General features: G+C 32.9%; 2 protein-coding genes across 5 annotated transcripts in view; both read left to right on the top strand.

The window, feature by feature from the left end:
- Positions 1-12,835, top strand: part of LOC127726920 (inosine-5'-monophosphate dehydrogenase 1b-like) — a 50,639-nt gene that overhangs the window by 7,592 nt on the left and 30,212 nt on the right. The window lies entirely within an intron of this gene.
- LOC127726926 (uncharacterized) lies at positions 388-11,130 on the top strand. 2 transcript variants are annotated; one of them, XM_052234314.1, is made up of 2 exons: positions 388-731; positions 10,345-11,130. In XM_052234314.1, the coding sequence occupies exons 1-2, from the start codon at positions 647-649 to the stop codon at positions 10,857-10,859; spliced, it is 600 nt and encodes a 199-aa protein (XP_052090274.1). In that variant the 5' UTR covers positions 388-646; the 3' UTR covers positions 10,860-11,130. The 2 variants fall into 2 exon arrangements, with proteins under 2 accessions (XP_052090274.1, XP_052090273.1); XM_052234313.1 differs by lacking the exon at positions 10,345-11,130 and adding an exon at positions 1,274-2,758.

Below are 12,835 nucleotides of genomic sequence, written 5' to 3'. Positions count from 1 at the left end.
TCCGCGATATCCAACTTATCTACGTGGGGGGTCATTAGACTCCAAGTAGATCCGGAAATGTTGAATTCTCTCCTCTTCTTATTGCGATATAAAATGTTTTTTGTTTCATTTCATTTACATTGGGAAATAGAGAAACGATCATTGTGTTTTGTTAGTTTTAAAAACTTTTGATATATTAGTATTTTGCATTATAAGCAGTCAACCGATTGACAAACTAGAATTATTTGAATTCCGTGTGGAAAGAGCTCGGGTTAATTTCGAGTGTTATCTGCAATCTAGATGTTTATAAATCATTTCAGTCGTTGATATAATAATTAAAGGTCGACTGAACATGAATTATATTATACAATTTATAGCGCATTTCTGTTTATGCCCGTGATCCCGTCTAACGTTATTTTCGCAGTTATATAAAGTAGCAAATTATCGTTCCTGAATAGGTGGCGCCGTGGTAGCGGATCCTGTTCCTCTACTTCCGGTTTCTGCACTGTGCAACTATTTCAGTTATATTTTTAATTAACGATGCCAAGTACTTGTTGTTGTGTACCTGGATGTCATTTAAGAGGAGGACATGCATTTCCAAATGACTTAAAAAGAAGGAAAAGTTGGATCAACGCCATGGCCCATACGCAGATTGGACGAGAACACGATGATATCGTGGAGTCCATCTCAATCAGCTGTTGTTTGCAAGGCACGTTTTACTGAAAAAGACTACGTGCAGGAAACTATTCATGGTAAAACTCTATTTTCCTTGTGAAATATATAGTTATATATGTAATCGCCATGCATTATCGTTTTAGAATAAAAGGGGGTGGGTAATTCAAGACGTCATAATTTTTTGGATTACGATTCAATGTGATCTGTTTGAGATTTTTTGGTGATTGCTACAATTATAATGATTTCTTACAAGAGGTATATCATACTGAGAATTATTTTAGCAGTAATTATGCTAATGTAGTAATGACAGGAATGCATAAGCTATGCCTCATAGACTTTCTTGAAAAATATCAATGACAATGTTAACAGGAACAAAACAATGACATGCTCTCATCTATATTATAGTTATTTAGGTACAAACAATGTACGTTTGTTGCATAAGTCTCTCATTGTTTGTCCTTTGGATTGACATAACATACATTGAATCAGGCAAACATAGTTTTATCCAGATTGTAATGAATAAATCTAGTTAATATTTCGCCAGGTAGTACAAAGTATACATTGCTAATGGAATTTCATTTAATTATAAAAAAAACTAATGTTTTATAACCTTTTTCAGGGCGCAAACCCACCATACAGAGACTTAAGTCTACTGCAATTCCCAGCCTATTTTCCTGGACCAAGCAAGAGACTGAATCAACCACAAAAAGAAAAATCAGGGCAGTTTCCTGTGAAAACAAAAGAACTAAACTTGATGAATATTGTAGTAGAAATCTAGAGGAAAGTTTTGATTGTAAAGTTGGTTTTCCTGAAGAAGTCATTCATACTGCAGAAAGGATTTATGACTGTCCACCACCAACTGCCGAGCTAATGTTGAGCTTCACAGATGGAATTACGCAAACACCATCAATGCCTATGTTTTCAGCAGAGAATTTTGAAATGAAGACACATGACACAGCCATGCATTTTTATACCGGTTTAGAGTTGTATACTAAATTTTTATTTGTTTTGACCACACTTGGTCCAGCAGCACATTGTTTGAGATACATATATTTTCAAATTGATAGGGTGTCAGTTGAAAATCAGTTTTTTTATGACTTTGATGAAATTGAGGCATCATACAACCAACTTTGAACTGTCTAGATTCTAGATTGAATCTAGTGTTAAGAATATTGTGTATACATGGATTGTTTTTATGTCTAAACAGTGGTGTGAGGCTAACACTTGGCCATCTAGTGGTTTAGTCAGTTATTTTTCACCATCCAACTTCAAATTAAAGTTTCCTACGACTTGGATTATTATTGACAGCACAGAATATCCCGTGATAAAACCTAAAGCTCCTAGAGCTCAGGCAACCTTTTCATCAAATAAAAACAGAAACACTGAAAATTCTTGAATGTTCGACACCTGGTGGTTTAGTCAACTATGTCTCTATGTCACATAGAGCGAATTATTGGACTTGGCAAAACATACAAAATTCTAATAAATCCTATGAATGGAACTGAAACAAAACTTTCATCTGAAATAACATTTAGTTGTTTTATGTTGTGTAATTTTAGAACTTGTATTGTGCCAAAGGATGCATAAATAAAAGTGACGCAATGAATTTTGTTCTGATATATATATATTTACAATTACATGCACATGTAAATTGTAATGCATATAAAAATAAGGAGATGTGGTATGATATTCAGTGAGTTTATCAAACTAAAGTGCATAAGAAATGGGTTTAAGCAGTTACAGGTGTTACTGTCACCGTACAATCTCCAACAATGAGAAAAACTCGTACCCTGTAAAAAATTTCAGAGATCTTACAACTAAGTTTTGTTGTCTCACCTTGACTTTGGTGAATTTTTTATATCTGTTGATGTAAATATAAAAAAGAAGATGTGGTATGATTGCCAATGAGACAACTCTCCACACATGCACAAGAGACCAAATGACACAGAAATTAACAGCTATAGGTCACAGTACGGCCTTCAACAATGAGCAAAGCCCATACCGCACAGTCAGCTATAAAAGGCCCAGAAATGACAATGTAAAACAATTCAAACAAGAAAACTAACGGCCTATTTTATGTAAAAAAATGAACAAATATAACAAATATGCAACACATAAACAAACGACAACCTCTGAATTACACTTTTATAGGCTCCTGACTTGGGACAGGCTCATACATGTACAAACAGAATGTGGCGGGCTTAAACATGTTAGCGGGATCCCAACCCTCCCCTAACCTGGGACAGTGGTGTAACAGTACAATATAAGAAAGAACTATAAAAATCAGTTGAAAGAGGCTAAACTCATCAGATGGGTAAATACAAATACAAGTGGACGTGGTCGGGTAGTTGTACATCCAAACAACAAAAAGACACTAAGTACAAATCTGAGAGTACTCGCAGTTACTGACAGCTAGTTCAAAGCCACTAACAACTGATAAAAAAATCTTGCATCTAAGACTAAATAATCAATCCATAAGCTCCCTTTAGAATTTTATAAATTTTAGATTTTACATTTCTGAGTTATGGGGTTTTATTCATTAAAAAAGGGGGGATTTTCCAGTCTTTGGACAACAACTCAAAAATGCTTTAAGCAGTTCACATGAAACCGTGAATTATTTATAGCTATTGATGTAATCTCCCTATTGATTTTCATCAATTTCAAATATGACATTGAGAAGAAATTGAACTTTATTTGTTTATAGTCTGGCAACAGATTTATTAAGTATTGCACAACAGCACAGTGTATTGCACAACAGCAAGAAATCTTTAATTGAATATAAATTCAATTCATATAACCGATTTCAAGTTCATTGACTACATTTATTCAGAAACTATAATATGTCAAATATTTAATTACAATCCAAATTCAGACCTGTATCAAGCTTGAATATTGTGTCCATTTTTGCCCCAGCTGTTCAGGGTAGTACCTCTGCGGGTGTATCCAGCTCTGCTCAGCGAATCAGTTTATTTCTTAATTAAGAACTCCTTTTTATACGACCGCAAAAAAATTTTTGTGGTCGTATATTGGTATGACGTTGGCGTCGTCGTCGTCGTCCGAAGACACATTAGTTTTCGCACTCTAACTTTAGTTTAAGTGAATGGATCTCAATGAAATTTTAAAATAAGGTTCAATACCACAAAAGGAAAGTGGGGATTGATTTTGGGGGTTATGGTACCAACAGTTAAGGAATTAGGGGCCAAAAATAAGCATTTTTGTAACTTCCAGACATAACTTGTGTGTAAGTGTATGGATCTCTCTGACATTGTACCACAAGGTTCCATATCACAAAGGGAATGCTGGGATTGATTTTTGGGGGTAATTGCCTCCAAATTTTAGGAATTAGGGGCCAAAAAGGGGCAAAAAACAAGCATTTTTCTAGTTTCATGACAATAACTTGTGTGCAAGTCTATGGATCTCTCTGACATTGTATCACAAGGTTCCATATCACAAAGGGAATGCTGGGATTGAATTTGGGGGTAATTGCCTCCAAATTTTAGGAATTAGGGGCCAAAAAGGGGCACAAAACAAGCATTTTTCTAGTTTCATGGCAATAACTTGTGTGTAAGTGTATGGATCTTTATGAAATTGTACTACAAGGTTCCATATCACAAAGGGAAAGCTGGAATTGAGTTTGGAGGTAATTGCCCAAAAAGTTTAGGAATAAGGGGCCAAAAATAAGCATTTTTCTAGTTTCCAGACAATAACTTGTGTTCAAGTGTATGGATCTCTCTGAAATTGTACTGCAAGGTACCATACCACAAAGGGAATGCTGAGATTGATTTTGGGGGTAATTGCCTCCAAATTTTAGGAATTAGGGGCCAAAAAGGGGCAAAAAACAAGCATTTTTCTAGTTTCTTGACAATAACTTGTGTGTAAGTCTATGGATCTCTCTGACATTGTATCACATGGTTCCATATCACAAAGGGAATGCTGGGATTGATTTTGGGGGTAATTGCCTCCAAATTTTAGGAATTAGGGGCCAAAAAGGGGCAAAAAACAAGCATTTTTCTAGTTTCATGGCAATAACTTGTGTGTAAGTGTATGGATCTTTATCAAATTGTACTACAAGGTTCCATATCACAAAGGGAAAGCTGGGTTTGAGTTTGGGGGTAATTGCCCTAAACGTTTAGGAATTTGGGACCAAAAAGGGGCCAAAAAACAAGCATTTTTCTAGTTTCCAGACAATAACTTGTGTTCAAGTGTATGGATCTCTCTGAAATTGTACTGCAAGGTACCATACCACAAAGGGAAGGCTGGGATTGAGTTTTGGGGTGATGAATCATAAGGGGGTTCAAAAAATTTGGGGGGGGGGGATTCTTTTTCCTTTTTTTTCTTTAAAATTTTCCATTTTAAATTGGTTATTTCTGATTTATATATAAAAGCAAATAATAATGATATGGTTTGAATAGGTAAATTAAATTTTTTTAAGTATCTTAGACCACTTTCATTCTGTGTCAGAAACCTATGCTGTGTCAAATATTTAATTACAATCCAAATTCAGTGCTGAATCAAGCTTGAATGTTGTGTTCATACTTGCCCCAACTGTTCAGGGTTCGACCTCTGCGGTCGTATCAAGCTGCGCCCCAGCGGAGCATTTTATTTCATTCATAAATTACTTTATGCTTGGAAATATAATTTTGCTTGGAGTTGAAAGAGTTGACATGTTGCAATGTACATTTACTCTACATAGTTCTATGGTACCAAATCAAAAGTTTATATAAAGAAAGAAGTCAAAGGTTTCCCATCATAGTTTAGTTACATACATTTTTTTTGTACCTGAGGTCGTTGAATATAGATCATTATATAAATAAGGAGATGTGTTATGATTGCCAATGAAAAAACTAAGGATTTTCTTATCCAAGGAATAGATTACCTTAGCCGTATTTGGCACAACTTTTTGTAATTTTGGGTCCTCAATGCTCTTCAACTTTGTACTTGTTTGGCTTTGTTACTATTTTGATCTGAACGTCACTGATGAGTCTTATGTAGACGAAACACACGTCTGGCGTATTAAATTATAATCCTGGTACCTTTGATAACTAATTTGACTATAAACATAGATAAAAAAGGTACAAACTGGACATAATGCACTAGTTCATAAACAAGTGAGAACAATCGCCTTCATATAGTGCTCAGAATATGACATTCATAAAACTTATTCAATATCATTAGAGAACTCTAAATCTTAAATACTGAAAGCCACCTGTACTATGTAAGATAATGATATAACTGGACTTAAAATACACACAACCTGTAATTAACTGCCTTTACAGCGCTTTCGTGCTTTGATTTGTCTTGTGATCATCATTTCTATCTTAGAGCCATTGCATCACCAAAATTGTTGTTGATATTACATTGTTTTACCTGATTTTATTTTTCAACCTGAAGGTATGTTTATAAAATTTGTAATGTGGTCTTGCATTTTTTTTCTTCATTTAGCTTCTTTCAATAATCCTATAAAATCTTAACATTTTATGGCATTGTTTAGCTTTGTTTTTTTTATAATTACTTTTGAATCAAAACAATGTTAAAAGGTTTAAATAACATTAAACTCTGGTTCTGTTTTATTCTAAAAATATTTTGGTTAGGAAGAACTGTTTATAGAATAAGTTAAACAATATTGTAAAGCATGCGGCAGTATAATGATAATCTATAATTAGAATTTTATGCTAAAGATTTCAATCATTATTGTTAAATCAGCCAGATATCATGGAATTTATATATGAACTGTTGTTAATAATAGTCCTACTACTATTGTCTTTCTCAACTATAGCATGAAATTTGTCTTGCATTTTGTCAATAATTCAGGATTTAAAAGTAAGATAATATCTTTAAGGCACACCTTGAACCCAGTTACCTTCAAATGTCTATTTTTATCACAACAAACATTCTTTAATTAAATTTATGATGATTATGACTTGACAACTACATTGTTCACAATATGTAAATGTTCTTTATATATTTTGAAATAGTTTTCTAAGTAATCAACAGCCATCAACTACTGGTAGTATTTTTACACATTATGAAATGTTATTTACACTAATCTATATTGTCACTTAATTAATGTTATTTTTGTATTTGGATATCCTGGATTTATCATGCTTTGTCTTAAAATAAGTTTAATACATCAAAACCCCCCTTCTTCATTATTGAAAGCTTCATAATTTTGTATCAACCATAACACTATATTGTAAATTTGATATACTACAATGGGCAAACACATTTAGGGGCATATATACTTGTCCTCTTGTAATGTAAATTAGATATACCCCATTGGGCTAACACATTTAGGGGTATATATAATACTTGTCCTCTTATAATGTATATTATCAAAACAAATATAGCCAAGATGTACTTTCTTCATACTTTCCTCCATTCAGTAAGGAGCACCACACTAAGTCATCACCATTAAATACAATACATATGTTCACATCAAAGCACTAAATGAAGTAACTAAAAACCAGCTTATACACTGTATATACAAAATGTATAGAGCACTGTCAGTGTCCTATTGAATCATGGTTGTTTGCACTTTTGATAACACTACGCAAATATGTTTTAAAATATCAAATAATCGGTTTATTCCTGCTATTCCTACATTTTAAAACCTGGTATGTCATTTGTAAGAAATCCATGTAAGAATAAGAGGAATACTTGAATTAATAAGGGATTAAATAGGATTAGGTTGTAAAAACATAAAGCTAATTAACTTCAGGTAAATATCCATAAAACTGCTGGAGTTTTCGTCAATGTGCAGTTTGAAAATATTATGAAAATGTTAAAATACTTTTGTAGCGTTAATCTTCCTAATTCTTCATAAATATGTAAAAAGGTGCACTTCTTTTGCACTTATTTACCTGTAAATCAATTAAATCTAAATTGTTGAAACAACAGCTATTGCACTTTGTTTGTAGGAATTGAAGGAATACATATTTTTAAAATGTAGGAATATCAGGAAGACACCAAATAATCAACTTCTTACAAATGTATATTCTTTTAAAAGTTATTAAAGTAATAAACATTTTGTTCTGTGCAATCATACACTTTTGAACATAATATATTGGTAATAATGGTAATAAAGCCCTATAAACTTTTACCAGAAGTTCAATGAATGGGATAAAATGATTTATTCTGATTTTGAAGTGTGTAGAATTAATGAACCTTGAGGTAGAATTTTTAAATGAGATTAAAGGGACAAAAATTATAAGAGGAGAAATATAATTAGCCCACTTGTAATATTACTTGATCATGTTGATAGATAGATAGATGGATAGTTTATTAACGTCTCACCATTAATATACATGTTTATATGTTTAAATGACATCATTCTATCAATAATTATGTACCTATTCATGTCAGATGTTTTTAAAGGCAGTGCTTTAATGCCTTTCTAGTTGCCGGGTTAATCCTTCCTTCCGCGATATCCAACTTATCTACGTGGGGGGTCATTAGGCTCCAAGTAGATCCGGAAATGTTGAATTCTCTCCTCTTCTTATTGCGATATAAAATGTTTTTTGTTTCATTTCATTTACATTGGGAAATAGAGAAACGATCATTGTGTTTTGTTAGTTTTAAAAACTTTTGATATATTAGTATTTTGCATTATAAGCAGTCAACCGATTGACAAACTAGTATTATTTGAATTCCGTGTGGAAAGAGCTCGGGTTAATTTCGAGTGTTATCTGCAATCTAGATGTTTATAAATCATTTCAGTCGTTGATATAATAATTAAAGGTCGACTGAACATGAATTATATTATACAATTTAAAGCGCATTTCTGTTTATGCACGTGAACCCGTCTAACGTTATTGTAATTTCGCAGTTATATAAAGTAGCAAATTATCGTTCCTGAATAGGTGGCGCCGTGGTAGCGGATCCTGTTCCTCAACTTCCGGTTTCTGCACTGTGCAACTATTTCAGTTATATTTTTAATTAACGATGCCAAGTACTTGTTGTTGTGTACCTGGATGTCATTTAAGAGGAGGACATGCATTTCCAAATGACTTAAAAAGAAGGAAAAGTTGAATCAACGCCATGGCCCATACGCAGATTGGACGAGAACACGATGATATCGTGGAGTCCATCTCAATCAGCTGTACGTTGTTTGCAAGGCACGTTTTACTGAAAAAAGACTACGTGCAGGAAACTATTCATGGTAAAACTCTATTTTCTTTGTGAAATATATAGTTATATATGTAATCGCCATGCGAATAATCCAAAGTCTGTTTACAACCGCAATTATCGTTTTAGAATAAAAGGGGGTGGGTAATTCAAGACGTCATAATTTTTTGGATAACGATTCAATGTGATCTGTTTGAGATTTTTTGGTGATTGCTACAATTATAATGATTTCTTACAAGAGGTATATCATACTGAGAATTATTTTAGCAGTAATTATGCTAATGTAGTAATGACAGGAATGCATAAGCTATGCCTCATAGACTTTCTTGAAAAATATCAATGACAATGTTAACAGGAACAAAATGACATGCTCTCATCTATATTATAGTTATTTAGGTACAAACAATGTACGTTTGTTGCATAAGTCTCATTGTTTGTCCTTTGGATTTACATAACATACATTGAATCAGGCAAACATAGTTTTATCCAGATTGTAATGAATAAATCTAGTTAATATTTCGCCAGGTAGTACAGAATTATAGTTATCTCGTACCATTGTAAACTCGTACCAATGTCAACTCGTACCACTAAAAAAAACTCGTACCAATGCAAACTCGTACCACTGCTAACTCGTACCACGGTAAATTCATACCATTGTAAACTCGTACCAACTTATTTAAATGCATTCAAATGGTGTTTAATGATGAATATATACTTTAATTTCCCTCAATACCTCGTAAATCTGTAAAATGTATATAATTTGAAATTACAATGACCAATTTGTAGCTAATCATCCTTGTCTAATTTGATAGAGAAAACCGTGGCAGATTGGCTTTGCTGTCTCCCTTGAGTAGACTCTTTTTTAAACTTTTACTGACAACTATTTGATTTAATTTTTAATCATTCCAAATCAGTATCATTGAATAGATTTGTGTATTTTTCTTTTGTTTCTAAAAGGAATTTTTATTTAACGAAAGAATTTATTTATTGTGTTTTAAATAAACTCATCATAGATACCAGGATTAAATTTTGTATTTACGCCAGACGCGCGTTTCGTCTACAAAAGACTCATCAGTGACGCTCGAATCCAAACAAGTTAAAAAAGCCAAATAAAGCACGAAGTTGAAGAGCATTGAGGACCAAAATTCCTAAAAGTTTTGCCAAATACAGCTAAGGTGATTCTATTCCTGAACTAGAAAAGCCTTAGTATTTCAAAATTGCAAAAGTTTTGTAAACAGTTAATTTATAAATATGACCATATCAATGATAATTCATGTCAGCACAGAAGTGCTGACTACTGGGCTGGTGATACCAAAACAAAATCATAAAACATTCGTATTTTTTAATATATTTTTAATGGTACGAGTTTGCAGTGGTACGAGTTCTGATTGGTACGACTTCCCAGTGGTACGAGTTTACGTTGGTACGAGTTAACTTTTTTGGTACGAGTTTACGTGGTACGAGTTAACAATGGTACGAGTTAACTTGCTTCCGTAGTACAAAGTATACATTGCTAATAGAAGTTCATTTAATTATCAAAAAACTATGTTTTATAACCTTTTTCAGGGCGCAAACCCACCATACAGAGACTTAAGTCTACTGCCATTCCCAGCCTATTTTCCTGGACCAAGCAAGAGACTGAATCGTCCGCAAAAAGAAAAATCAGGGCAGTTTCCTGTGAAAACAAAAGAACTAAACTTGATGAATATTGTAGTAGAAATCTAGAGGAAAGTTTTGATTGTAAAGTTGGTTTTCCTGAAGAAGTCATTCATACTGCAGAAAGGATTTATGACTGTCCACCACCAACTGCCGAGCTAATGTTGAGCTTCACAGATGGGATTACGCAAACACCATCAATGCCTATGTTTTCAGCAGAGAATTTTGAAATGAAGACACGTGACACAGCCATGCATTTTTATACCGGTTTAGAGTTGTATACTAAATTTTTATTTGTTTTGACCACACTTGGTCCAGCAGCACATTGTTTGAGATACATATATTTTCAAATTGATAGGGTGTCAGTTGAAAATCAATTTTTTTATGACTTTGATGAAATTGAGGCATCATACAACCAACTTTGAACTGTCTAGATTCTAGATTGAATCTAGTGTTAAGAATATTGTGTATACATGGATTGTTTTTATGTCTAAACAGTGGTGTGAGGCTAACACTTGGCCATCTAGATAGTGGTTTTGTCAGGTATTTTTCACCATCCAACTTGAAATTAAAGTTTCCTACGACTTGGATTATTATTGACAGCACAGAATATCCCGTGATAAAACCTAAAGCTCCTAGAGCTCAGGCAACCTTTTCATCAAATAAAAACAGAAACACCGAAAATTCTTGAATTTTCGACACCTGGTGGTTTAGTCAACTATGTCTCTATGTCACATGGTCCGGGTACACAGTTATCGTCCTTTGATTTTGTTGTCCACGAATATAGTCCCTAGTGTGGACAGTGTGTTACTTGTCGATTTTTTTTCTACCCCTTCCAAATTTATTTCTCCATGTTTTATGACTCAAATAGTAAGTAGGGGGGTGAAATGACACTGTAAAAGAATTGGGTCATGAATTTTAAAGTAAAGTAGTGATTTGGTCCAGCTGAAAAAGGTTAAAAATTAGCACTTCGGAAGCTGTCAAAAGATTTCAAGACCCCCTCAACATAAAATTGTCCATATTTTGAGTTAGAGCCTATGAAGTTTTCTATAATTTTGATATAATTTGTCCCAAAAGTAGTACAACACACTGTAAAAATATTATTGAGAAAGCGCAGGTGGGATTTTTTTAATTTTCATTTATTGTCTAAAAGAAATGCACTACGAAATAACTGTGTACTCGGACCTAAGAGGTGAAATCAGGAAATATAGAATCTGTACTTTGGCAACTTCCCTGAATGATTTGATGGTGTCAATTTATCAAATAGCACAAAACTAAAGGATTTAAACTTTTATTTGATAGAATTTCTGCAAAAATGACCAATTTTGGCATTTTATGGTCAAAATAAGCATTTCATTGCTTTTTCAATTTTGATGCATAAGTGACATTCTGACTTTCTATCTGACAGGTTTTTATGTGTCAATATTTGTGTTTCTATGCTTCAATCCAGTTGTATTACTCACTTGTGAACTCTGAATCTACAGAAAAGAAGATTATCTCGGACAATATGTGCAAAATGTGTTGTATATATGATCCTCGTCTAACGCCCTGTTTGGATCAAGTTAAATGTGAGGAGCTTGGAACATAAAAGTTGAAGTCCATTATAAAGACCTCACTAAATTTGTATAAAAAGCACTTAACAATGTCTTTTGTACCTGTTTTATGTCACATAATATCTTTCTTTTCTTCTGTAGGATAGCAAGTGGTTCAAATATAAGCCTGTTGAGACTAAAATTGCATGCATGTTTTTCACTAAAAAGTGAAAAATCTTTGTATCAGACCATACTGTCTGCAAAAAAAGTTGAATACAAGAGTCTTTTTGTGCTCAGATTTATTGTATCATGTCATCTGAGTATAGAAATGATAGAAAAGACACAAAATTTTATTTCCTATAGCTTCAATATGCATTTTTAAATGTAAATATGTGATACAGCTTAAATTGACCCTAAATTATTTTCAGTCTCACTTGGCCTAAGACCCTTTTAAACTAATGTGATATGTTATTTGTAAGTTTTCTTTCCATTTAAAGTACATTAAATACATATGTAAGGATTATTTATAACCAAAAAGCTTTACAAATTTAAAATTGCTGGAAAATATTACATCTTCATGTAAGGTCCCCCTTCATTGGAAAACCTCCATTTTTAGCCACAGGCTCATATAAATTTGACTTTTTAATAATTATGATAAGTCTGATAAATCAAATGAGTACTGTATTGCTTTTAATACATAATATATTATATATTAAGGCATTTCAAAAGTATTTTTTTGCAATATTTTAATTTTTTAAGCCCCAAATGTTGATAGTTGAAAATTTTCAATTTTAACGTCTAAATTTAACACGCAAAGTTGAATATAGAATTAGTCATATTGTCTATAATATAAATCCTATTGCCATGAA

This window comes from Mytilus californianus, unplaced genomic scaffold (genome assembly GCF_021869535.1).
Source record: "Mytilus californianus isolate M0D057914Y unplaced genomic scaffold, xbMytCali1.0.p SCAF_19, whole genome shotgun sequence".
In the NCBI taxonomy this organism is placed as follows: domain Eukaryota; kingdom Metazoa; phylum Mollusca; class Bivalvia; order Mytilida; family Mytilidae; genus Mytilus; species Mytilus californianus.
Note: the sequence above shows the minus strand (reverse complement) of the source record. Positions and strands in the feature narration are given on the sequence as shown.